Source organism: Astyanax mexicanus, chromosome 8 (genome assembly GCF_023375975.1).
Source record: "Astyanax mexicanus isolate ESR-SI-001 chromosome 8, AstMex3_surface, whole genome shotgun sequence".
Taxonomy (NCBI): Eukaryota; Metazoa; Chordata; class Actinopteri; order Characiformes; family Acestrorhamphidae; genus Astyanax; species Astyanax mexicanus.
The window spans coordinates 54,802,386-54,826,599 of NC_064415.1; the positions used below are offsets into that span (position 1 = coordinate 54,802,386).

Sequence of the window (24,214 nt, forward strand, 5' to 3'; positions counted from 1 at the left end):
GCTACATTTTAAAGTGGCATCAGGCAAATCAGAAAGTATATTTCTGACAGAAACACTCTAAATATCATCATTTTTATCTCAAGAATTTAACTAATTTACTATTTTAACTTTTAGGGCATTTATTAGCATTAAAATAGTAATACAGGTGTACAGTTCATAGCCTGCACATACTGGACCATTCCAGGTGAACTCTGGGAAACCACAGAGCTTAAACAAGCCTGCTGAGAACCTGGAGACCTGAAATGACCCCTAATCTCATAATCATACGCTTACAAATTCACAACCCCCCACCCTTCACCTCACACACCCCCCTCCCATACTGTATATTCCAGCAGATTTTCTGCTCTCATTAATCACCAAGTAAGAATGCAATCTCTATTATTTTCAGATCTACTACCAACATGGGATTAAAATGCTCTGACTGGAAATAAAAGTAATCAGCGGTGGTCACGTTCGGTTGGTCGACGCACCAAAAAGCTGTCAATCAAAGAATTGAATCAAAGGAGTGATATTAAAATCGCTGAATGGAAATCTGGGCCTAGGCAAATGGAGTGGGGTTGAAATCACCCTGTCTCCTCCTATTTGCCTATTGTCAAACATCAGCCTCATATCTCCATGTCAACATGCAGCAGAGTGCGGTGTCATAAAGTATTTTCCATTTTCCGCCCATTCCTTCATAAGATTCCTGAGGACTGGAAAAATACATTCCAATAATCGTTTGTTAGTTATGGTTGGTTGATTGATTGATTGGTAGGTTGGTTGGTTGATTGATTGGTTAGTTGGTTGACTTGATTGATGGATTGATTGATTGGTTGGTTGGATGGTTGGTTGGTTGATTGATTGGTTGGTTGGTTGGTTGGATGGTTGGCTGGTTGGTTGGTTGATTGATTGATTGATTGATTGATTGATTGATTGATTGGTTGGTTGATTGATTGGTTGGTTGGTTGTTAGGATGGTTGGATGGTTGGTTGGCTGGTTGATTGATTGATTGATTGGTTCATTGGTTAGTTGGTTAGTTGGTTGATTGATTGATTGGTTTGTTGGTTAGTTGGTTGGTTGGTTGATTGATTGATTGATTGATTGGTTGGTTGGTTAGTTGGTTGATTGATTGGTTGGTTGGTTAATTGGTTGGATGGTTGGTTAGTTGGCTGGTTGGTTGATTGATTGATTGATTGATTGATTGATTGATTGATTGATTGATTGTTTGATTGATTGGTTGGTTGGTTGGTTGGTTGGTTGGTTGATTGATTGGTTGGTTGGTTGGTTGGATGGTTGGTTGGTTGGTTGATTGATTGATTTATTGATTGGTTCGTTGGTTAGTTGGTTTGTTGATTGATTAATTGATTGGTTGGTTGGTTGGTTAGTTGGTTGATTGATTGGTTGGCTGGTTAATTGGTTAGTTGGTTGATTAGTTGGTTGATTGGTTAGTTGGTTGGTTAGTTGGTTGGTTAATTGGTTATTTGGTTGTTTATTTTTTTGGTTGATTAGTTAGTTGGTTAATTGGTTGGATGGTCATTTGATTCAAATTATTAATTTTACTGAATTTTGCTACATATTAACACCAATTCACTTTCATATAGCAGTATGTGCAATGGACAATTGTTTGATCTGATGTACCGTGTCCAAGTAGCATTGAATTCTTTATACAGATCTTTTTTTTCTATTGATATGATTGGGACACAAAAAGATTATGCTTTCTTCTTATTTCCTAATGATACAACTTCACTTTAGCAACACCCAACTAACCACTTGTGCTACCAGAACAACCACTTGTTGACTTCTTTACAGCCATCAGGGATACCATAGCAACTGTCTAAAAACACTAAGCAATATCCTAGTGAACTCTTAGCATAGAAACACCATAGCAACTACTGAATAACTAAAATCTCTGTTGATTAACCGTATCTCTGCAGGTTTCCTGGGCATGTAAATGTCTGCAGGCAATGGAAAATACAAGGCCGGTCGGGATTTGCATGCATAATGACCGACACATGGCCTGGAGAATTTGATTTCCAAAGAAGGTGGTGGTTCTGAGAAGCCCTGAAGTTTCTCAAAACACATATATACACACACATTCTCTCTCCCTCTCTCTCTCTCTCTCTCTCTTTCTATTATACTGTTCCTCTTCCTTTTATTTCTGTAGAACATTTTCTTGTTAATAATTCCATAATTATGATGCCATTTGTGTCTTACTGTCCTTATATGGAAAAAAAATAAGAGACCATTTAAAAATTATGAGTTTTTTTGATTCCACCAAATTAAAAGCCTCTGGAACCTAATCAAGAGGAAGATGGATGATCACAAGCCATTAAACCAAGCTTAAATTTTGCACCAGGCGTGTTAAAGCATAAAGTTATCCAAAAGCAGTGTGTAAGACTGGTGGAGGAGACCATGAACATGATTAAAAACCAACCAGGGTTATTCCACCAAATATGAAAGATTTATGACCTATTAAAACTTTATGAACATGGATGTGAATTGGCAACTGCAGTCTTAGGTGTGAAATACTGAATTTATTTATTTAAATTTAATCCTAATTTAATTAGTTTAGTCTTCGTGCATTTTTTTTCCTCTCCAGCAGTGTTCATTTTGTTGTCGAAAGACGAAAACGAGACGAAAACTAAATAAAAACAGCATTTAAAAAATTAAAATGAGACAAAATTAACTGACATTTTCGTCAACGAATAAAAACGAGACGAAAATGTTTGGCAGGGACGAAATCCAATCAGAACTGATTTAGTTCTGTGAAAGGTAGGGACCAGTTAGGAAGAGATCCAATCACTGCTACTTTAGCGTAGGTGGTACGCTAAAATAGTTACGCTTTTGGTATTTGTATTTTTATAAGTTTTGTTTTATTTTGTCCTTTCTAGTTACTTTTGTTTAAGTCTATCTATCTATCTATCTATCTATCTATCTATCTATCTATCTATCTATCTATCTATCTATCTATCTATCTATCTATCTATCTATCTATCTATCTATCTATCTATCTATCTATCTATCTATCTATCTATCTATCTATCTATCTATCTATCACGTAGACCCAGGCAGGGAGACGAGGAAAGCGGACACAAGTGCAGGTAAGAACAAAAGGAAATATTAAATAAATAAATAACAAAGATAAACAAAGAAACAAGTAAACACGTAACAAAGATAATAAACCAAAATAAACGAGGGAGACTAGAGAACATAAACAAACTAGAGATAATAATAATGATAAACAAACAGGGAATATATATAAGGAGCAAAACTAGAAAATAAACACAAAGCAGGGTATATACAAGATAATAACAAGGGAAACTAGAAATAAACAGGACTAGGAAGACTAAACTGAGCAGGGCAATAAACAGGGAAAATAACAGGGAACAGAGGCTATGAAAAACGGAGAAACTACGAAGCACAGAGAGACAAAACAACAGGGGAGGGTGCAAAGACCGACGGAGACAAAGTGGTAGACGAGGGCTATTTAAAGAAACAGGAAACACTATAATTAGAAACACCTGGGGAAGGGGCGGAGCTACAAATGAGAAACAGGTGATGGAAAACTACTGACAGGAGACACAGAGGGGCACAGGTCACGTGGCGAAGACACACAGAGACATGAGACAGGGCTAAGACATGACACTATCTATCTATCTATCTATCTATCTATCTATCTATCTATCTATCTATCTATCTATCTATCTATCTATCTATCTATCTATCCTTCCGTTACATTTTAGTCGACTAAATTGACTGTAGTTTTAGTCGACTACATTCTTGTGATATTTAGTCGACTAAAACTAGACTAAAACTAAAAACATTTCAGATGACTAAATTATGACTAAAACTAAATGCTATTTTCGTCACAAGACTACGACTAAAACTAAATCAAAATTTGTTTATTTACAATTATCACCGCTCTCCAGTTGATTTTTTCAAGTCTCTGATTTTAAGCTTGATTTGCAAGTCAGTCAACATTTCCCTCAAGTGAGACTCGGTATGGTCTGAGCCACCGACTGCAGACTCTGTTTCTAGGTACTACGTACTGATGATCTGAAAGTGTGATGGCTTTCATATTGTGTTTTAATCTGATTTGGAATCTGCCCAGCCGCTTTGTTGCTGTGATGTATGACTGAAAGCGGTAATCCTGTGTGACATTCAGGTTCGGAGAGGAATTTGGGCTGTTGAGCTCAGACACCCTGGGATAAAAGCTCGGTGGAGGAAATCTGGCTTATTTGGATATGGATTTGTTTACAGCACCTGTGTGTGTGTGTGTGTGTGTGTGTGTGTGTGTGTGTGTGTGTTTGTGTATATGTGGGAGTGTTTGAGTGAATGAGAGAAAAAAAAGAGAGAGAGAGAGGGAGAGATTTTCTCTTTTTTCGCTTTGCCAACAGAGAGATGAGTCACTCCATTGGATGAGCTCTGAAAAAAAAAGAAAATGAGGCTTTAGGTGATTTAGAAAATGGGAAATGTACTCATTTCCGTGTTTCCGGCCAACACATTTGTCATATGGAACCTTACAACAATGACTCGTCACAACGTAATTCCTCTGTCAGGCATTAGGTGGAGCTGTGGCTCTTCTTTCAGCTTCTCCACTTGGTCGCCCATGGTTTGAGGTGTCCAAAAACCCTGCAAAACCCTAAAAATACCTCCTTTTTCCTACGGAACCTTCCTTCTCTCCTCCGTGAACCAGAAACTGATTTTGTGGCGCTATCTTGCCACATGTTCAAATACTGTCTGAGATAATAGAAGTATCTTAAACTTCTTCTTAAAAAAGGCTTCCAACAATATATCACAGTAGGGCTCTTAAGGGCTGTCACTATGATCGCGTGATTGAGTGGTTCGAATCCCAGCCATGCAGCTTGCCATCAGCTGCTGGAGCACTGAGAGAGCACAGTTGGTCTTGCTCTCTCTGGGTGGGTACAGTAGATGGTGCTCTTCTTTCCCCTCATCACTCCTAGGGTGATGTCGATCAGCTGCACCTGTGAGCTGCTGTATCAGAACCGAGTTGCTGCGCTTTCTTCCGAGTGTTAGCGCTGTGATGCTACTCGGTAATGCTACAGGATCAGCATGTGCATCACATGTGTCAGAGGAGTTTAAACATCCAAACACTTGCTGACTGTTTGCAGCAGCTGTGATTGGCTGGACAGTGTTAAAGGATCTGAAAGGGAGGGTTGTAATTGGCTCAGTTTATCAGTAGTCAACATCCTATTGAAAGGGATCAGTTGTCTCATTTCCCCAATTACTACTGGTCCTTCTCTCCTTTCCTCTTCTTTTTTCTCCTCCTCCTCATCCTCCTCCTCTCCTCTCCTGGTTTCCTCCACCTTCTTCCAAGATAAAAAAAAGGAGGAGTAGCAAAAGTTTCTGGAGGCAGACTACCTAGACTTCTCTAGGCCTTTCTCTAGAGTTGGTAATGGATTACAGCCAGTACCCGTGTGCAGTACTGGACTCCGAAAGATCCACAGCTTCATTCATACATCAGCAGACCCATCCAAAAACAACCGAGTGAACTGAGAGGGAAGATGATTCTTGCGCTTCTCTGCCAACAGCGCTATCCAGCATCTCCCCAGTGTGTTTTACCTCCATTTGAAATGTCTCTGTGAATGCTTCAGTTTACAAATGTTCCTTTGATACAGGTCGATTTCGCCCTAAGCAAGGACACAGCGCCAGATCTGACGCTCGGAACAAACTTTGCTCAAGTTCTGATCAGAGAGACACACACTCAGCTTGTGTTGTCTTGGTTCTGTCAACTCCCGGTGTTGTAAGTGGGTTCAAAGGGACACCAGAGTATATGAACAGAGCCTGTACATTGTTTTAGTCGCTTTATTGCCAGCTCCTGCTTGTTTTAGTCCTGTTACTGCTCACTCCTGCTTGTTTTAGTCCTGTTACTACACGCTCCTACTTGTTTTAGTATCGTTACTGCCCGCTTCTGCTTGTTTTAGTCCTATTACTGGTCGCTCCTGCTTGTTTTAGTCCCATTACTGCACGTTCCCGATGGTTTTAGCCCCGCTACTTCATGCTCCTGATGGTTTTAGTGTCGTTACTGCCTGCTCCTGCTTGTTTTAGTCCTGTTACTCCCCGCTCCTGCTTGTTTTAGACTCTGCAGCTTGTTTTAGTCCTGTTACTGCCTGCTCCTGCTCGTTTTAGTCTCGTTAGAGCACGCTCCTGCTTTTTTTTAGCCCCCTTACTGCCCGCTCCTGCTTGTTTTAGTCCTGTTACTGCCCGCTCCTGCTTGTTTTAGTCCCGGTACTGCCTGCTCCTGCTTGTTTTAGTCTCGGTACTGCCCACTCCTGCTTGTTTTAGCCCCCTTACTGCCCGCTCCTGCTTGTTTTAGTCTTGTTAATGCCCGCTCCTGCTTGTTTTAGGCCTGTTACTGCCTGGTCCTGCTTGTTTTAGTCCACTCCCGTCGTTACTGACCACTCCCGCCAAAAATTGTTTTAATCCCGCATCCACCCGCTGCATAAAATGCCAATCAGCAAAAGTTCTGGCCTTCAAAGACCTGTAAGTAAAAGACCTGCCACTAAAAAGTCTACCTACACTTATTATTCTTAATTAGAAACATCTGTTTGTTTAAATGTGCTACTTAAAAGTGTCTAAAGTACAGAATAATTCTGCATGTGCTCCTGTATAGCTTTAATAAAGTCTTCAATATTAAATGTTCAAAACAAAAGAACATAATAAAAAGAAAGAAAACACATTGAATGAGAAGAGGTGTGTCCAAAATTTTGACTGGTATTGTACATATCGTATATATTCACATTCTGAATGCCTCACCTATATTTTTGGTTTTATATAAAAAACACTGTACTGACTGTACTAACTCTACTACACTGTACTGACTGTGATGGAACAGTGATGGAACCGCAAACATTCATTTGAAGGACACAAAATGTCAAGAGGCCAGTTAAAAAAATAATTAACTCTGCTTAAAATTCAACTCTGCGCCAACGGCCATGAAGTTCTCCATTTTATTGAATAGTTCTTTCTTCAGGGTTAGTTTTTACAGCTTTACTGTAAAATCCCCAGATTAATAAAACATTCATATTTCTGTTCATGTTTCTGGCTGAGAGACTGAAGTCAAGTGTGAAGTGGGCCATTCTTACATAAAGTCGAGGCAACTGTGCATGTCAAGGTGGTTTTAACAATAAGAGAGTGTTATATGTGATATCTGAGAAAAGTCTTAACCACAACAGTTTAACTTAAAATGAAATTTATGCCAGATTTGGCTATTACACAACAGCTATGCCTGAAATAGTCTACATCATTTCAGATGAAGAAGTGCGTTCAGTTTATCTCAGAACATTAGAATATTATATGAGACCAATTGGTAATTTTGGCAGTGTTGGCAGTGTGCCAAATGCTGCTGGAAAATGAAATCCTGCATCTCCTCATCTCCAAACCATCATTGACCATCAGTAAATTTGCATTTTATTTGAAAAAAATCAAGGGACCAGAGTCTGCTTCAGGTCTAGTGTGAAGTTTCCACCAATCAGTGATGGTTTGGAGAGACATGTCATCTGCTGGTGTTGATCCACTGTGTTTTATTATCAAGTCTAAAGTCAGTGCAGTTTTGTTTTCCCACAAAATCTTACAGCACTTCATGCTTCCCTCTGCTACTGATAACTTTTATGGAGATGCAGATTTCATTTTCCCGCAGGACTTGGCACACTGCCCACACTGCCACCAAAAGTACCAATTGGTCTTAGATAATATTCTAATTGTATAAGACTCTGATTTTGCATCAACAATAAAAGAAAAAACACTTAAATAGATCACTCTGTGTGTAATACATCTATATATTATATGATATATTATTATTATATATTTTTAACTGATGGTCAGTAGATGTGAACAAAGCAGTTCAAAACAGGAGCATCCGAGCCTCCACTACTAGACTCTGCAACAGCTTCATCCACTAGGCAGTCAGACGCCTTAACACACAGAGACAGAGCTGAACCCCACCCCAAAAACCACACACCCAACACACTCACACAAAACTGAACTCTTTACCTCAGTAACTGCTGTGATTATATATGTTCTATATCTTACAGTATGTTACACCTCTCTGCACCTTATCCTCACTATACACTTTATTATACACTTTATTATACCGTATCGGTACTGCACTGTCATGTCTTTTAAATTGTCTCGTCTTTTGTATTTATTGTATTTATTGTTATTTAGTGTTATAATTATGTTGTGTCATTTTTAGTATATAGTGTATATTTATTTTTGTGTATTTAGTGTCATTAGTTAATGGTATATTAATGAAAGTTATTATAAAATAAAACCAATCATTTTAATAAAGTAACTTTTCAATATTCTATTTTTTTGAGATGTGTAGCACTTCTGTATAACCCTGGTGGTACTGTGGAAATAAAGCTCTATATAAATATATATTGGCCAAGTATGATTAAAATATCTGTCTCCCCGTCTGATTTATTCTGCTTTTCTTTGTTTCCTACAGTTAAAGGTGCAGTTGAAGATCAGTCTCCACTAAAAGCATCTCCAAAAGACAACCTTGATCAGCCACTAGGGTTCAGTACTGATCTCTCTTCCACGCTTCAGTAGAATGGGCTGTTTTTAATTATGCTTGTTTTTAAATCTTTTATCTTTTTCTTTTTTTTACACAGCGGCATCTTTTAATCACATCTACCTTTTTTACTTTCTCATCACGACATCTGATCAAAAAAAAAAAGTTTCCTTCATACAGGAGCAGTTTCTCAGGATCTGTGGAAACTTCTGTTCTCTGAGGGACAGAAATATTAAACGCACATTATTATAAAAGATCCAAATAGAAGTCAAGGCTTTTTTTTTTAACAAGTGGGAACAGGATGAATGCACAGGGGGAAAGGTGAGAATTGAAGATTGAATTAAAGATGTTTAAAATGCTGTGAATAATGCGATGTTAAAGTTTTTTTTTTTTTTCATTTTTAGGATTTTTAAATATAAAAGCTGCTATAACTTTTTAGAGGCCAATTTTCTTTCTTTTTTTCCCATTTTCTCCCCAATTTTACTCAGCCAGTTACCCAACCCACTCATTAGGACTGCTCCCCCTACTACTACAGGCTTCAGACTCCGCCTCTTTTTGAACTGCTGTTGATGCTGTAGTATTGCCGAGTAGCATCACATCGCTAACGCTCGGAGGAAAGCGCAGCGACTCAGTTCCAATACATCAGCTCACAGACGCAGCCTTGTGCTGATCTGCATCACCCTTTGGAGTGATGTGAGGAAAGAGTCCAATCTACTGTACCTACCCAGAGAGAGCAAGGCCAACTGTGCTCTCTCAGGGCTCCGGCAGCTGATGACAAGCTGCATGAGAGGGATTCAGACCAGCGACCAGCTGGACCCCTTGGTGCCCATATAGGACAATTTTCTAACAAGTATTTTTGTACCTGTAAATGAGGCAAAGGGTCCTAATCAAGGTTTTTCTGTATGTGTATCTGGACTGGTTAGTTCTGCAATTTAGCGAATGCACTAAATGATTTCCCATAATATACTGTAGCTTTCTTCTGTTTTCATCATTTTTGCAGAGCATTGGCTGGACATGGATGCGTGCATGTGCGTCCTTGGATTTTAGGTCTTTGAATGCGTGAGCAGCATCCTTGGATTCCTTTTATTTATGATTATGAATAAGGTTTAACCTACAGTTACAGTTTATCTATTAAAAACTGGAAAATTCAATAATGCTCTGCATATGGATGTGAATTCAATGAGATGATAGTAAGATGACCTTAGCATTTTTTTAAACAGACATTCACTGAAAAATGAGTTTGAATCGAGTCAAAAAGTCTTATTTTGTCTCTGTTTGCAAATTACTCTAACTGGACCATGGGTCAATAAATCTGAAGCAAAACCACCTCTTTTGTAATGCATTGGGATGTGCATTTGGAATGTGGTTTCTAGCCATATACATGTTTTTTTTTTCATTTATACAATTTAAATCTAAAGTTTTATGAGGCATGAAAGTGTAGCATATTTTCCACAGCAATAGCTCTCCCACTTTACTGTTTTCAACCATGAAAATCTGTCTAAACCAGCGCAGACGAAGGCCTTTAACATGACCATTAACTCCATATAAAACACTCATTCTTTCTCTCGCACTTTCCTTATGTGTTCTGACAGCTTTTACTTAAAATCAGAGCGGGAAAAAATGTCTCCTTCATGCGAGCTGATCTTAAAGACGGACATTAAACATATTCGTCCTGGTTTTGTTCTAAAAAAAATGAGGATTTACAGCCGTTTAGAGCCATAAACAAGCCTGCCGTGCTTAACAGCTTTCAGCTCTGCTAGTTTAAGAGTAATGAAGTTTGTGTTTGGCGATGGATTCCATGAAGTAGCTTTACACGTACCGTTTGTCTACAGCATTAATATTGTATCCGAGACTGCTTCGCTCATGAAATATAGATTTGTGCTGTGGCTTAATGCCTTTCTTTTTTTTCTTTTGAGGCACAGTAGCCTAATACAGTATCTGAATACGGTAATGCCGCCTTTGTTGTTCTTCTGCTTTCTGAATAAAAGCATCTTATTATATGCATCCATAATTGATGCCCTCCAGCCTTGGTGGCTTGAATGATCAGGCTATCAGTCAGGATCAGGAGAAGCCTGGGTCTCCATGTGTGTCCTGATGATCCAGATTAGGGCACAAAAACAAAGTCAGGTGTGGGTCCCTTCCAATCACAAAGAGAAGAGAGGTGTGCAAGAACTGTCAGTTTTTACGTAAGCTAATCTGACTGAGAGAGATTTCAAAGCTAACAATGGCGTATTAGCCGAGCGAACGCGGCGTTTGTAGGAGAAGGTATAAATTTGTTAGCATGGCTCGGGCTTTGATTTGCAGAGCGCCGGCAACCTTACATCATCTTTAGAAGGGTGGAGACGCCGTTTGAAGTCTGTTATTGCCGTGCGTTTGATTCATACACACACACACACACACACACTGGAATCTTTTATTTTATAGAAGCACCTGCCCTGCATAGAATACACAGCCTCCAAGTGAGTCTCCAGACAATGTTCTCACATGAAGCTCCTGTGTGTGGGTGGAGCGTGGGCTATGTGTGTTTCAGGTGGGCTTTGGATGTGAGTGGGTTTGTACATGTACTGTAGATGTTTTCACTGGGATCCAGTTGGTTAAACTTCTTAAATGGACCTCATAATTACAGCCCACTTTAGTCTCACATTGGTCCCATCCAGACCCCTAGCTGTGCGAGGTACAACCACTTCTTGTGCCATGACTTTCATAAAATTTTGCTTGTATAACGCCTTTTTTTAGACAAAAGTTACTTTATTTCAGTAATTTAGTCTGTTCAGAAAATTAGAATGTAAAATTAAGACCAACTGGTACTTTTGGCAGTGTGGGTAGTGTGGGCAGTGTGCCAAGTCCTGCTGGAAAATGAAATCTGCATCTCCATAAAAATTTTCAGCAAAGAGAAACATGTGAGTAAAGTTTCCTAAGAAAACATTGCACTGACTTTGGATTTGATATAAAACAGTGCATCAACACGGTCCTAAAGTGACAGGTCTAAAGCGCTGCTACTAAGATCGTGCAATCGCTGGTTCGAATCCTGGCCATGCAGCTTGCCATCAGCTGCCGGAGCCCTGAGAGAGCACAATTGGCCTTTCTCTCTCTGGGTTTTCCTTCCACTAGGTGCGTGGGTGGAACCATTGGGCTAGCTAATTTGGAAATTTGGAAAAATGTAGAAAAAAAAGGAACAAACAAATAAAAGCTTTGTGTTGAAGCAGAAAACGAGTAAAAATGCATAAAAGAGATGCTGGCAACCAGCGATAATTCAATATATTTATTGAAATATATTTTATTTTACAATGATTTATGACACAAGGTTTTATATATACAATTTACAAGTCAGAGGAAAGACTCTAATCATGTAGGCAGAAATAGCTTAGCATGGAATCTCCAGCAAAGAGAAATCAATTAAATAATTTATGGATAATGTTAGTATTTTGACATGAAAATGCTTCCTAATGCTGTGAATGTTAATGTACACATGTAGCAGGCGTCTGTCAAGTCAATGATGGTGCAACAGGGTCTCCTGACAAGCTACAACCAGGGCGTAGTGGCGTCACCCCGCTCGTTAAAGACGAAGGATCGGGACCTCCTCCTGGTCATCGCTACAGGACCCTTCCTCTTGGTCAGGCTCAGGTAGATGTCCGAGGCGAGGAAGCGCGGGTAGCAGTCCTTCTTCATCAGGGCGTAGATTTTGGTCTGTGCTGCATCAAAGCAAGACTGGGTGGGCTGGGCGATGTTCTTTTGAATGGTCTGCTTGGTCGAGTGATCGATATTAATCTGTAAAACATGAAGAAAATCAAAAATTAAACTTGAAAACAACTCGGATGTGTCTGCATTGGTAAAAAAAAAAATAGTGAAAACACTGGTTGGTTAGCAACTGAATACAGGTAATAGTGTTATGTATTCAGTAAATTTAAGCCACAAAATATATTTTAAAACTATGATTGTTTCATTTAGTTCAGACTCTTATTAAAAAAAACAAAAACAAAAAAAAAAAAAAAACACTAAGCATGCAGCAGAACCAATCAGAATCTCTATTTTATATGTGGATAGAACAACATTTTAGAGAATGAACCAATCAGAATATCTATTTCCACTGGGGGTGGGACAACAGAGAGACAACTTTAGAGAATAAACCAATCAGAATCTTTATTTCCAGGGGAGTGGGACAACAGAGAGTCAATTTCAAAGTAAGAACCAATCATACTATCTATTTCCACTGGGCGTGGGACAACAGAGAGTCAATTTTAGAGAATGAACCAATCAGAATATCTGTTTCCACTAGGCGTGGGACAACAAAGAGTGAACTTTAGAGAATAAACCAATCAGAATCTCTATTTTATATGTGGATAGAACAACAGAGAGTCAATTTTAGAGAATGAACCAATCAGAATCTTTATTTCCAGGGGAGTGGGACAACAGAGAGTGAATTCCAAAGTAAGAACCAATCAGAATATGTGTTTCCACTGGGGGTGGGACAAGAGAGAGTCAATTTTAGAGAATGAACCAATCAGAATCTCTATTTGCAGGGGGTTGGGTCAACAGAGAGTCAAACTCAGATTCAGCACAAATCAGAATCTCTATTTTAAATGGTCAGACAACAGAGAGTCAATCAAATACCGACTGACATAAAAAAGAAAAAGGAGAAAATTCCAAAAAAGGAGCTTCAGGGAAAAAAGCTGAGGGTCCAAAAACTCCTCAACTACTGGGGTCCCTAAAGACCCAAAGAGGACCTTCTCAGTACATCCAGCATCTTTCAGTATAAGAACTGTTCCTCTCTTTTTCTGCGATCCTTTTGATCTGAGAATCTGTGAACAATGAAGCTCCAAAAAGAGAGAGAACCTGTCCTGAGAGCTGAACCTGCAGAACAGAACGAAACAACCTACATACTAAATATACTTGAATAGATGTAAATGCTTTAGAAAATGACTAAAGTTGTCAAAATTGTGTGTGTAACACTGGGTGGTGATCATCCACTGCAATGACCGAACCAGTGCTCTAATTGCTGGAAGTAATTAAATCTTAATAGCATTTTTTTAATTTTCCAAAATATAGTATAAGAGCTGTCCTGGACAATAGAGATTTTAGTCAATCACCTGAGTATTGATTTCATCTGTTCGCCTCACTATATATACAACATATATACATGTTTGGTTTATGCACTTCACAAAGCGTTTTTTCTGAACACTGTGGAAGACCGGAGGTGTGCTTTTTATCAAAGATAAGTATTTTATATCATGTTTTACTACAACAAAAGTCAATTTTACACCAGAGTTCTCCTTTAAGGGAGATGTAGTAATAGTGTTGTTGTACTTTCCTGCATTGACCATCACAGAATTTAAAGGGGCGCTCACAAAGTTTTTCGTTGCATTGAGTTCATAACCAGTCATTGTATGGTGGCCCCAGGGAATTGCTTGGTTTGCTTGCCTTGTTGCGACGGGCCTGCAGAAAAGCCACCATGGTGTAATAACGAGAGCGGTTACAGAGCCAAACTGGGTTTGTTTCTAAAAGCTATTTGCATTTCTCTTTTTTTGGCTTACTCACTGGTGTGTTTCTCATGCTAAGAGAGAGTGAGTAAGTGAGAGAGTGAGCGAGAGTGCGCGAGAGCGTGGGTGGCTGAGTGTAGAGGTTGGGTGGGGGGGGGGGGTTTCGCACCACCCAGCTGTGACACATGCAAGCAGGAAAACCACACGGTCACATCTTTGCCTCAGTCATGCGGCGGTGCAGCGCTACGGACGCTGTGCGGCCAGCCACACGGCTCAGTGCGTTCTACACAGTCATGCAGTTCCGGTGGGCTTTGCTTCGGGCCCGTCTCCACAGACCCTGCAACGACTGTTTGACGAGTAAATGAACTGAAACTACAGTTCTGAGTCCCGAGGTTTCACATCACTAACACAAAACAATACAAGGTAGGCTTTAGTGTAGCATTAAGGCTGTGAAGTTTCAGACAGTTCATACTTCTTTCTATTTCCTATAGTATCTATAGCCTGTATATTTTCAAATGTATGCATTCTTATGTACGCATTCACCATCACAACGTGACCCATACATCTGGGAGTACAAACACACCAGACAGTTCTGGGAGAGAATTGCAAAACCATTTCTCTCAGGCAATGCATTGGCATTTCAGAATGTCTAAAGCGAACTTTAAAAATCTTTACGCAAGAGTATAAGGTAGTATAGTGTAGTATAGGGGAGTAAATGGCATTATAAGGTAGTACAGGTGAGTGTATGTTTGTATAAGGTAGTATATGTTAGTACAGGTAAGTATGATGAAGTATGATAGGGTAGCATGGGGTAGCACATGCAAGTATACGGTAGTATAGGGTAGTACAGGGGAGTATAGGGAAATATAAGTAGTATAGGGTGGTACAGGCGAGTATAAGGAAGTATAAGGTGTTATAGGGTAGTACAGGGGAGTATATGGTAATATAAGGTAGTATAGGGTAGTACAGGGGAGTATATGGTAATATAAGGTAGTATAGGGTAGTACAGGGGAGTATAGGGAAGTATAAGGTATTATAGGGTAGTACAGGGAAGTATAGGGTAGTATAAGGTGTTACAGGGTAGAACAGAGGAGTATATGGTAATATAAGGTAGTATAGGGTAGTTCAGGAGAGTATAGGGTAAACTAAGGCAGTATGGGGTAGTACATGCAAGTATAGGGTAGTATAAGGTAGTATGGGGTAGTACATGCAAGTATAGGGTAGTACAGGTTAGTACAGGGGAGTATGGGCTAAACTAAGGCAGTATAGGGTAGTAAAGGCAAGTATAGGGTAGTATAAGGTAGTAAAGGGTAGTACAGGCAAGTATACGGTAGTATAAGGTAGTATGGGGTAGTACAGGCAAGTATAGGGTAGTATAATGTAGTACAGGGGAGTATAGGGTAAACTTAGATAGTATAGGGTAGTACAGGCAAGTACAGAGTAGTATAAGATACAGTATGGAAGGGTATTAAAGAGGAGTATAGCGTAATATAAGGTATTATAGGGTAGTACAGAAGAGTATATGGTAATATTAGGTAGTATGGTGTAGTACAAAGGAGTATAGGGTAAAATAAGGTGTTATAGGGTAGTACAGAGGAATGTAGGGTAATATAAGGTAGTATGGTGTAATAAAGGGTAGTATTATAAGGTGTGTATACCGTAGTATTACATGGTATTATAGTATAGTACAGCAAAGTGTAGGGTATACGGGGTATAGGGATGAAGCATAGGGAGTATGAAGGGTTAAAAAATTAAAAATATATGTGTATATGTATGATATACATTAGACATGATTCTAATGACACAGAAATAGAGGAAATTCTTTTTTTTTTTTACAGGTTTTCATTCAGTTTTCCACTGATGTTCTTCCAACATGTTAGCTACATGCTAACGACAAAGCCCCAGACAGTTTGCCTGTGTTGAATCAAGGCTCACAGTCCGAGTTTAACACTTAGAATATCATCCTCTACAATCTCTCACCTCTTTGGGGGCCTCTGTGTCGATGAACACGGCGTACATCTGCTTGGCCTTGGACTGCAGTTTGGTAGTGGACTCTGTGCTCTTGTAGTCCTCACACGCCAGCCAGAACTCAATGTTCTCCTCACTGAACTCGGTGCGCAGGAACTTCGTGAAAGCCTCCACTCCATCTAAAGCAGGAGAGCAGCATACGGTGATTAGCTTATAAAGTTATAAAGTGATTTAGCTGGAAAAAATCTGATTTCTGCATAGTCTGAAGCCTTTATATGATAAAGAAAATAAAAAATCCATGTCATTTTGTAAAAGTTTAACTTTTGGCAAGTTTTGAGGAACAAATGGCACAAAATTCTGATTAAAACTTATTAATTGCACATAAAGTATTTTAAAAATCAGGGATTTGATGAAGTTGTGCAGCGTCTAGAGTTCAGAGGGTCTGGAGTTTCTCAGTGTTGCTCAGTTCTGCTCCTGTAATGCTCATGAATCACTCTGGTGTTCCACCTGATGGAACTTGTCAGCTAATTAGCAGGCGCTGGGTTTTGTTACAGTAGAGGGAATGCTAAGCTAGACTGAGCTGCTCTGGTCAACAATATGATGTCTTATGAAGAATGATGTAAGAATGGCCTAAAAAGCTGTAAGGACATTATTTTAATTATTTTCAAGTTCTAAAAGATGATAAATTCCATCCAAAAGCTGTTGTTGTTAACTTTTATTGGATATAAACTTTTTGTCTTTTTGCCTTTGTGTGTCTTTGCTATCATAACGATGGGAAAAGTACACTGTGCATGTCTCAAAATGACCTAAAAGCATTTAATAATTATTTTAATTAATCCTGGGTATGTTGCGTATCATGCAATAAACCAATCAGCCTGTCATTTGCCATTCCCTTTAAAAGCCAGGTGTGCTCTGACTTTGGCAGATTGCTATTTCTGGGGCGCAGCTACCTGAAAAAGCCTGAAACTATGTCCAACACTGCTCCAGGGTGGACAGCTTAAGTTTTACCTTAAATAAATATATACAGATAATATGACAATAGAGATTGTCAGTATATACAAACAATATGAGAAGTACTAATTGAAATTAAAATAATTAATTGGCTAAACATGCAGCCACTAGTGTATTTAGTCCCTCAAAAAAAAATAAAATGGCGTTAGTACCCTATTTTTTTAGACTATAAAGCACACTTAAAATAATTTAATTTTCCCAATAATTGACAATAAGTGCATTTGGTGCACCTTATGTACCGTATATAAAGTCTACCAGTCAGGTATTAAGGAGCAGTAAAGCCACTCCAGTGAAGTACAGCATTATATAAGGGTGAGTTTTCAGTGAAGTTTCTCCAGCTCTAAGGCTGGGTGCAGCAGCATTAGCATTAACCGCTAACCACGCTAAGCGGTAGCGCTTTCACTGTTCAGCGGCGAGCATATTGGACTGTAGTGTTCTAACTGCTATGTTAGAACAAGCTACATGGGACAAACCGCTAGCTGATAGCACCCTGGTTTACCAGAACATTCAGGATTCCTCAGTCTTTGCATCCTGCTAGCACTGCTGTTAGCGGCTAATGCTAATGCTGCTGCACCCAGCCTTAGTATTGGAGAAACTTCACTGAAAACTCACCCTTAGACAACATACTGGAAATCGAAGCTTACTGTAAATAAATGGAAGCGCTTTAATCACCCAAATAAACAGGTTTCAGGAGAGAAATCTGTGTAGATTAACATCCAGTGCTCATTTTACTTTGAAATAATTATGTTTTTATAAGAATTATTATAATTCTTGTTTACTTAGGTACTTCCTCCAGCTTTCCTATTAGAAGGGAAACATGGTGACACCCTTGCTCACTTCAATGTAGGCATCCTAAGTAGTGATGCTTAAAGCACCTTATAATCTGGTGTGTTTTATATTTTGAAAATGAGAAGTATTTGATGTGACGTTCTTCTTAAAGCCCAGGATGACAGGGTGGGATTTATTAAAATATTTTAATGCATAATAAATCATTTATAATAAATTATTTATGTACTAGGACAAAACTGAACCTTCCTACTTTTAAAGGACATGCTGGGTACATAGTCAGGCCTGAAAAAAGCCAGAGTTTTCAACCCAGCAAACCGTGACTGTGTTATTTTTTTTTTGCATCAACCCGACAATGCAGAAGTGATGATGAGCGCTGGTTTGTGTGCAGACAGGCCTCCGTGCGAAGAGGCAGGGCGAGCTTCCTCACGGCAGGGCCGTTTCAGTAAATGTTATCTTTGTTTGCTGCTTGTACAGCGCTGAGCTGCGCTGAGCAAATGTCAAACTACCTCAAAATGTCTTGTGCTATCCTAATCGAGTCCCCCGGACCTTCAGCTCTCCACAGGGGCACCGCAGACCCCCACAAGCTGGACCTTTGTCTTTCGTTTGTTAGGGAGCACCAAACAGTGGGGTTCGGTGGTCTCAGATCAGGCTTCAGAACATCACTCAAATGTTAAGCTCCAATGCATGACCGGAGTTTACAGAATCTCACCTGGATGACCCAGCAGATCTTCAAAGGAATCACTCCATCTCAAAGCCACCTCAGGTGGGATGCTGCAGGTCACAGGAATAAGAAGTCAGTCAGTTTGTGTCTTGTTAAGTCTGTGGCTTGTTAATATGGTACATTATATATTAGGGGTGTGACGAGACACTAATATCACGAGACAAGACGAGACACAATACTGGTTTCACTAAAACGAGATGAGACGAGATTAAAAAATACAAATTTAAAGAAAACGTCAAAAATGAAAAATGGCTTTTTATTTGATAAAAAATTAAATGGCCAAAATGCAGCCAGACATACAACTTAAAAAGGGGGTTTGCAGCCTGTGCGACACATACTGTAGGGGCGCTGCACTAAAGGGGGGGCCAAATCAAAGCCCCAAATAAATTTTCTCTCGGGAGAAACAGCCAATCAGCTTGCTGGTTTTGCGGAGCATACACCACAAACAGTACATAGTTGCACTCCTGCTGTGTTGCCAGATCCCGCTTAAAAAGTCCACACTAAACTATTTTTTCCCGCGAGACAGGTTAAAGCTTGACGAGAAATATTGTCACGTTTTAATCTCGTCACACCCCTATTATATATATATATATATATATATATATATATATATATATATATATGTGATTATTACACACAGAGTGATCTATTCTAAGTGTCTATTTATTTTATTCTTGTTGATTATGGCTTACAGCCAATTAAAAAAAATAATAAATAAACCAGTGTCTCAGAAAATGTTTATATTATACAGTATAAGACCAATTGGTACTTTTGGCAGTGTGGTCAGTGTGCCAAGTCCTGCTGGAAAATGAAATTCTGCATCTCCATAAAAGTGGAGGGAACAGAGGGAAGCATGAAGTGATTCTGTAAGATTTTGTGGGAAAACAAAACTGCACTGACTTTAGACTTGATAATAAAACACAGTGGATCAACACCAGCAGATGACATGTCTCTCCAAACCATCACTGATTGGTGGAAACTTCACACTAGACCTCAAGCAGCTTGGACTGTGTGTCTCTCTACTCTTCCTCCAGACTTAATAGATCCTTGATTTACAAATGAAATGTAAAATTTACTGATGGTCAGTGATGGTTTGGTGTCCAAGTCCAAAGTCAGTTCAGTGTTTTTCCAGAAAATCTTACAGCACATAACATTTCCAGCTAGACCAAAACTAATAATATGGAAACATTAAAAGTAACATTGTCAAAACTAAATATTCAACCTTTGACACAAGTGATGTTTCAACAATGTTACCAGAATGTTTTAAAAATGTTCTAAGAAAATCCAGGAAACTTTACAGAACTTTCTAAGAAGTTCTAAGAATATTAATTGTAACATTCAGAAAATGTTCTACACTAAGCAAAAACACAAAGCCGGGCAGATACAACATACAACAAGTGAGCTGGACTTACTGGTTGGTTTTAGCTGGTGGATTTTTCTCAGGGCTGACGTTTTCATGAGATCCAGACCTGGCCAGCAGAAGACTCAGTCTGCTTTTTTTGTCCTTCTCCTTTTCTTTATCTTTATTTCTACACAGAGACAAACAATAAAGCACAAGGATGAGAATGAACAGTACATTGTATGTTTGGTCCAAACCAAAGCAGCCAGTTTAAAAGGTGCCACAAACTATGTTGCAACTCGAAGAACAAAAAAAACTAGATCTACTGAACCGTGATTCAGTTTGATTGTAGTGTGAAAACGCGATTCTGGATGGTTTGGACTATGTGGAGTCTATGTATATATGTCTATGTCATTATCAGTACAGTAATGGCGGCGCTTGGAGCTGAAACTAGCATTATGGGATGTAAACAGAGGTTTTTAATAAGCTTCTTGTGCACTTTTTAAGTTATTAATGCCTCGTTTTAAATGTCAGGGCTCTCCAGATTTTAGCAAGGAGGTGTGGAGCTACTTTGAATTATTAGGGCAAATTACGGGGCACAAAATTTCTGAATCTCAGAAAGCTGTGGGAGAGCGATGGTGGCATCTTCAACAAAGTGAAGTACTTTTTTTTTATTTTAAAAGTCAATTTTACATCAGAGTACTTGTTTAAGTGTAGGCTTACATAGAGTGTATAATGAGTTAAAATGTATTTTTTGCTTAATCAACTTGATAAAAATAGTTGTCAGGTTAGATTTGTTTGTTACGTTTTTTTTGTTGTTAGAATGTTTAGGCTGATATGAAGCACTAATAGTTGTTTGGCACATTCACACAGCCATGAAAAAAAAATCTGATCTAAACAAACCAAAGCAGATCTGAGCAAAAAATCAGATTAAATCCACTTCAGATTTGTAATGTGAACATAGCCATTGACTACACTGTACAAAAAACTAAAAAAAAAAAAAGAAAAATGGTTCTGTTTGACATAAGCTAAAAGCTTTTTTTTTTTTAGATTTATGGCAAACACACGTCCTTTAAAAATGTGTTTCAATGTGTATCAAACACAGGGGTGGCTTGTGACAAATTCAAGAGTGTGGACATACTTCCCCTTTATAGCTATTCTTCTTTTAGCTGCACTTAGTGAACTAGCACTACTGTGCTCTTCCAGTTGTGTGCAAAGACGTGCACATTGTCCTCCAGTTAAAATTAAAAGTCTCTTTCTGAGGCTGTTTTTAAGAATATTTTAGGTGCTTCTATGAGTTTTAACCTGGGCTAAGTCATTTAATCTAGTTAAAATGTCTTATTGTATGCTAGCTATAATCATTATCCTAAAAAAAAAAAAAATACATAAATCAAGTAAAAATAAGTAACTTTTTTTCTAAATAATTTTAGAAGGATATATATTACATACAGTACCAGTTACAAGTTTGGACACACCTTCACATTTCACTGTTTTTTTTTTTATTTTTTATTTTATTTATTTTCTATATTTTAGATTAGTCAATTATGTAGAACATATGTCCTAATGCAATGTAGTTAATCAGCCATTTATCAACTATGTATTATTTGTAGTTGTAGTCTGATTGAAGTGAAACCAGGAGTAAAGGCATTAAGTTATCCAAAAGCAGTGTGTAAGACTGGTGGAGGAGAACATGATGCCAAGATGCATAAAAAAACTGTGATTAAAAACCAACCAGGGTTATTCCACCAAATATTGATTTCTAAACTCTTAAAACTTTATGAATATGAACTTGTTTTCTTTGCGTTATTTAATGTCTGACAGCTCTGCATCTTTTTGTTTGTTTGTTTTGTTATTCCAGCCATTTCTCATTTTCTGCAAATAAATGCTCTAAATGACAATATTATTTTTTGTTTGGAATTTGGGAGAAATGTTGTCTGTAGTTTATAGAATAAAACAACAAAGTTAATTTTACTCAAATATAAACCTATAGATAGCAAAATCAGGGAAACTGATTCAGAAACTAAAGTGCTCTCTTGTTGTTTGTTTTCTTCTACTATTGCTCAAGTTAAATCAGCAATAAATAGCAATAAATAAAAAAAGAAATTTGGTACCAAGTTTTTTTTTTTTTTTTGCAAATGGTACATTCAGCATGAATCACATTGGACAGCAGGTGACAAAGCAAAGCTTCCTTCCGGCTTTGTATCGTCTAAAACTCTTTTTTTTCCTGCATCATCTCCATATCATGATGTGTTTATACACTTCCAGTAATAAGCAGCATAGCCTGGATTCTAAAAACGTGCTAAATACTGTCATTGTGATGAAACCAGTCTGGATTAGCATTGTTTTTGCTCAAGTTGAGTCAAATGCGAATAAAGGAAGCTTCTCTCTTCAGCTCGTTCTGTGCATTAACAATGCATTAAGCGATATCAGCCTCACATACAACGTTCTTATCAGTCCAGTATCTTTCTATCGATGGACGTCAGCGTTTGATTTCGTTGTAGGTAAAGCAAGCTTTAAAATAACGTACCTTGAGTTGCTGTCTTTCATTCTGGAGGCGCGCAACTCGGTCTCGCCGAGCATTTTGAAATACGCTTCCTCCTTGGGGGCAGAGAAGTTGAATTGAGGAAACAGAAAGACAAAGGTCTCCATGCTCTTCCTCTATCTGGCTCGCTCGCTCTGACTCTCTCACTTTCTCTCTTTCACTCTCTTTCGCTCTTTCTCTCTCTCTCTTTTATGAAGGTAGACGCCAAGACATCGAACTTTTATAACTGTGCAAACTTCTGAACCCTGAGATTGGCATCAAGTGTGTTAGGAGGTCATTTCCCATACCTGTGACCATGACTTCCTGTCGAGGGAAATGCCCCAGAGTTTACCGTCAACCTGCTGTGAACGACTTTCCAACTCATACAGCTCTAAAGTGTCAACAGAAGGTTTGAATGCAGCTGAGGAGATACAGGAGATACAGTTGAAGATGCTGATGTTGATGCTGTAGAGCTCTGTGATGAGTATTTCTCAGTCCTGGTCTTCAATGCCCAATTTTTCTGAATATTGTTGTGTTTTTCCTGCTTTAACACATTCACTTTAACTCAATAGACCCTATTTTAGTGAACAATCAGTGTGTCTTTGCTATCGTAACGTCAGGAAAAGTACAACTTGCTCGTCTTGAAAAGGCTCAAAAGACATGCACTAACTTTCTTAAGTAATCATGAGTGTGTTTTGGGCGTAATGTGAAATAAACCAATCGGCATGTCACTAGACATTCCCTTTAAGAGCCAGGTGCACTCTTGTAAGTTTATTTCGAATTTTTATCCCATTTTCTCAGCATTTTAGAAGGCCAATCCCCCTATCCCCTATCACTAGCACATGCCTTCTCCAACGCATGTGAAGTCAGACTCCGCCTCTTTTCATACTTTGCCGAATAGCGTCACAGCGCTCTTGGAGGAAAGCACAGCGACTCGGTTCTGATACATCAGCTCACAGACGCAGCCTTGTGCTGATCGACATCACCCTAGGAGTGATGAGAGGAAAAAGCTCCATCTACTGTACCCACCCAGAGAGAGCAAGGCCAACTGTGCTCTCCCAGGGCTCCGGCAGCTGATGGCAAGCTGCATGAACAGGATTTGAACCAGCGTATGTCTCCCGATCATAGTTTCAGGACCACTCAAAGCTTATGGTGCATTGGTATTTTAACGATGCAACGCGTTCATGCTGTGAAGGTGCAGCAGCATGTTATTAATATGTTATGTTGGTAATGTTATTTTATTTGATATTCTGTTTATTGCTGATGTTAAATTCTGGTTTTGCACTGCTCTGCAATCATGTGTGTCTAGTGAGGGTGTATGCACGATAAGTGAGTGTGGCACACCTGTGTTGCCAAGATAGCAATAAATGTCTGACGGTCGACTGTTGTCAGGGTTTTAAACAGTCAGTAGTGCACCGGTGTTTTGCTTTGCCAAGATAGCAATACACCTGAAATGTAACTAAACACACTTTATAGCAAACCCACCACAACCATCAGCGTAGATATATTCACAAGCACAGCTGCTATATTAGCGATGCAGGCGCAAGGCATGGCAATAGAGTGTTCACTGTGTTCAAAATAGCAATGCGCATCACAACGCACAAACAGTGTAAGAGAGAGCCCAACGATGGTGAGAACCTTTCTGTGTCATAAGTAATGACATGTATTCACCCCTATGGATGATGGTTTCTTCTTTTGGTGCTAATGCTGTATAAGTAGAGTGTTGGGTGTGACAATAATTCCATTAAAAAAAATAATAATAATATATTTTGTGTAGATATTGTGCAAGTTTGTTGAAAGTTCAAAGACAATTTGGTACTTTTAGTTTGGTACTAAAAATTAAAAAAGGAAACTTTTATATATATATGTATAT

General features: G+C 38.8%; 1 protein-coding gene across 1 annotated transcript; it reads right to left on the reverse strand.

The window, feature by feature from the left end:
* Window positions 1-11,762: 11,762 nt before the first annotated feature.
* rgs18 (regulator of G protein signaling 18) lies at window positions 11,763-22,628 on the reverse strand. Its single transcript, XM_022677867.2, has 5 exons — window positions 22,348-22,628; window positions 19,894-20,010; window positions 18,470-18,531; window positions 15,973-16,139; window positions 11,763-12,283 (listed from the first exon to the last, which is right to left on the reverse strand). Exons 1-5 carry the CDS (start codon window positions 22,467-22,469, stop codon window positions 12,038-12,040), a joined length of 714 nt encoding a protein of 237 aa, XP_022533588.1. The 5' UTR covers window positions 22,470-22,628; the 3' UTR covers window positions 11,763-12,037.
* Window positions 22,629-24,214: the final 1,586 nt, after the last annotated feature.

Excerpts from the sequence above, each read along its gene's own strand:
- rgs18 (XM_022677867.2), bottom strand. The coding sequence starts at position 22,469 with ATGGAGACCTTTGTCTTTCTGTTTCCTCAATTCAACTTCTCTGCCCCC. Across the intron at positions 18,532-19,893 it reads CCACCAGCTAAAACCAACCA|CATCCCACCTGAGGTGGCTT; the intron begins GTAAGTCCAGCT and ends TGTGACCTGCAG. Across the intron at positions 16,140-18,469 it reads AGATCTGCTGGGTCATCCAG|ATGGAGTGGAGGCTTTCACG; the intron begins GTGAGATTCTGT and ends CTCCTGCTTTAG.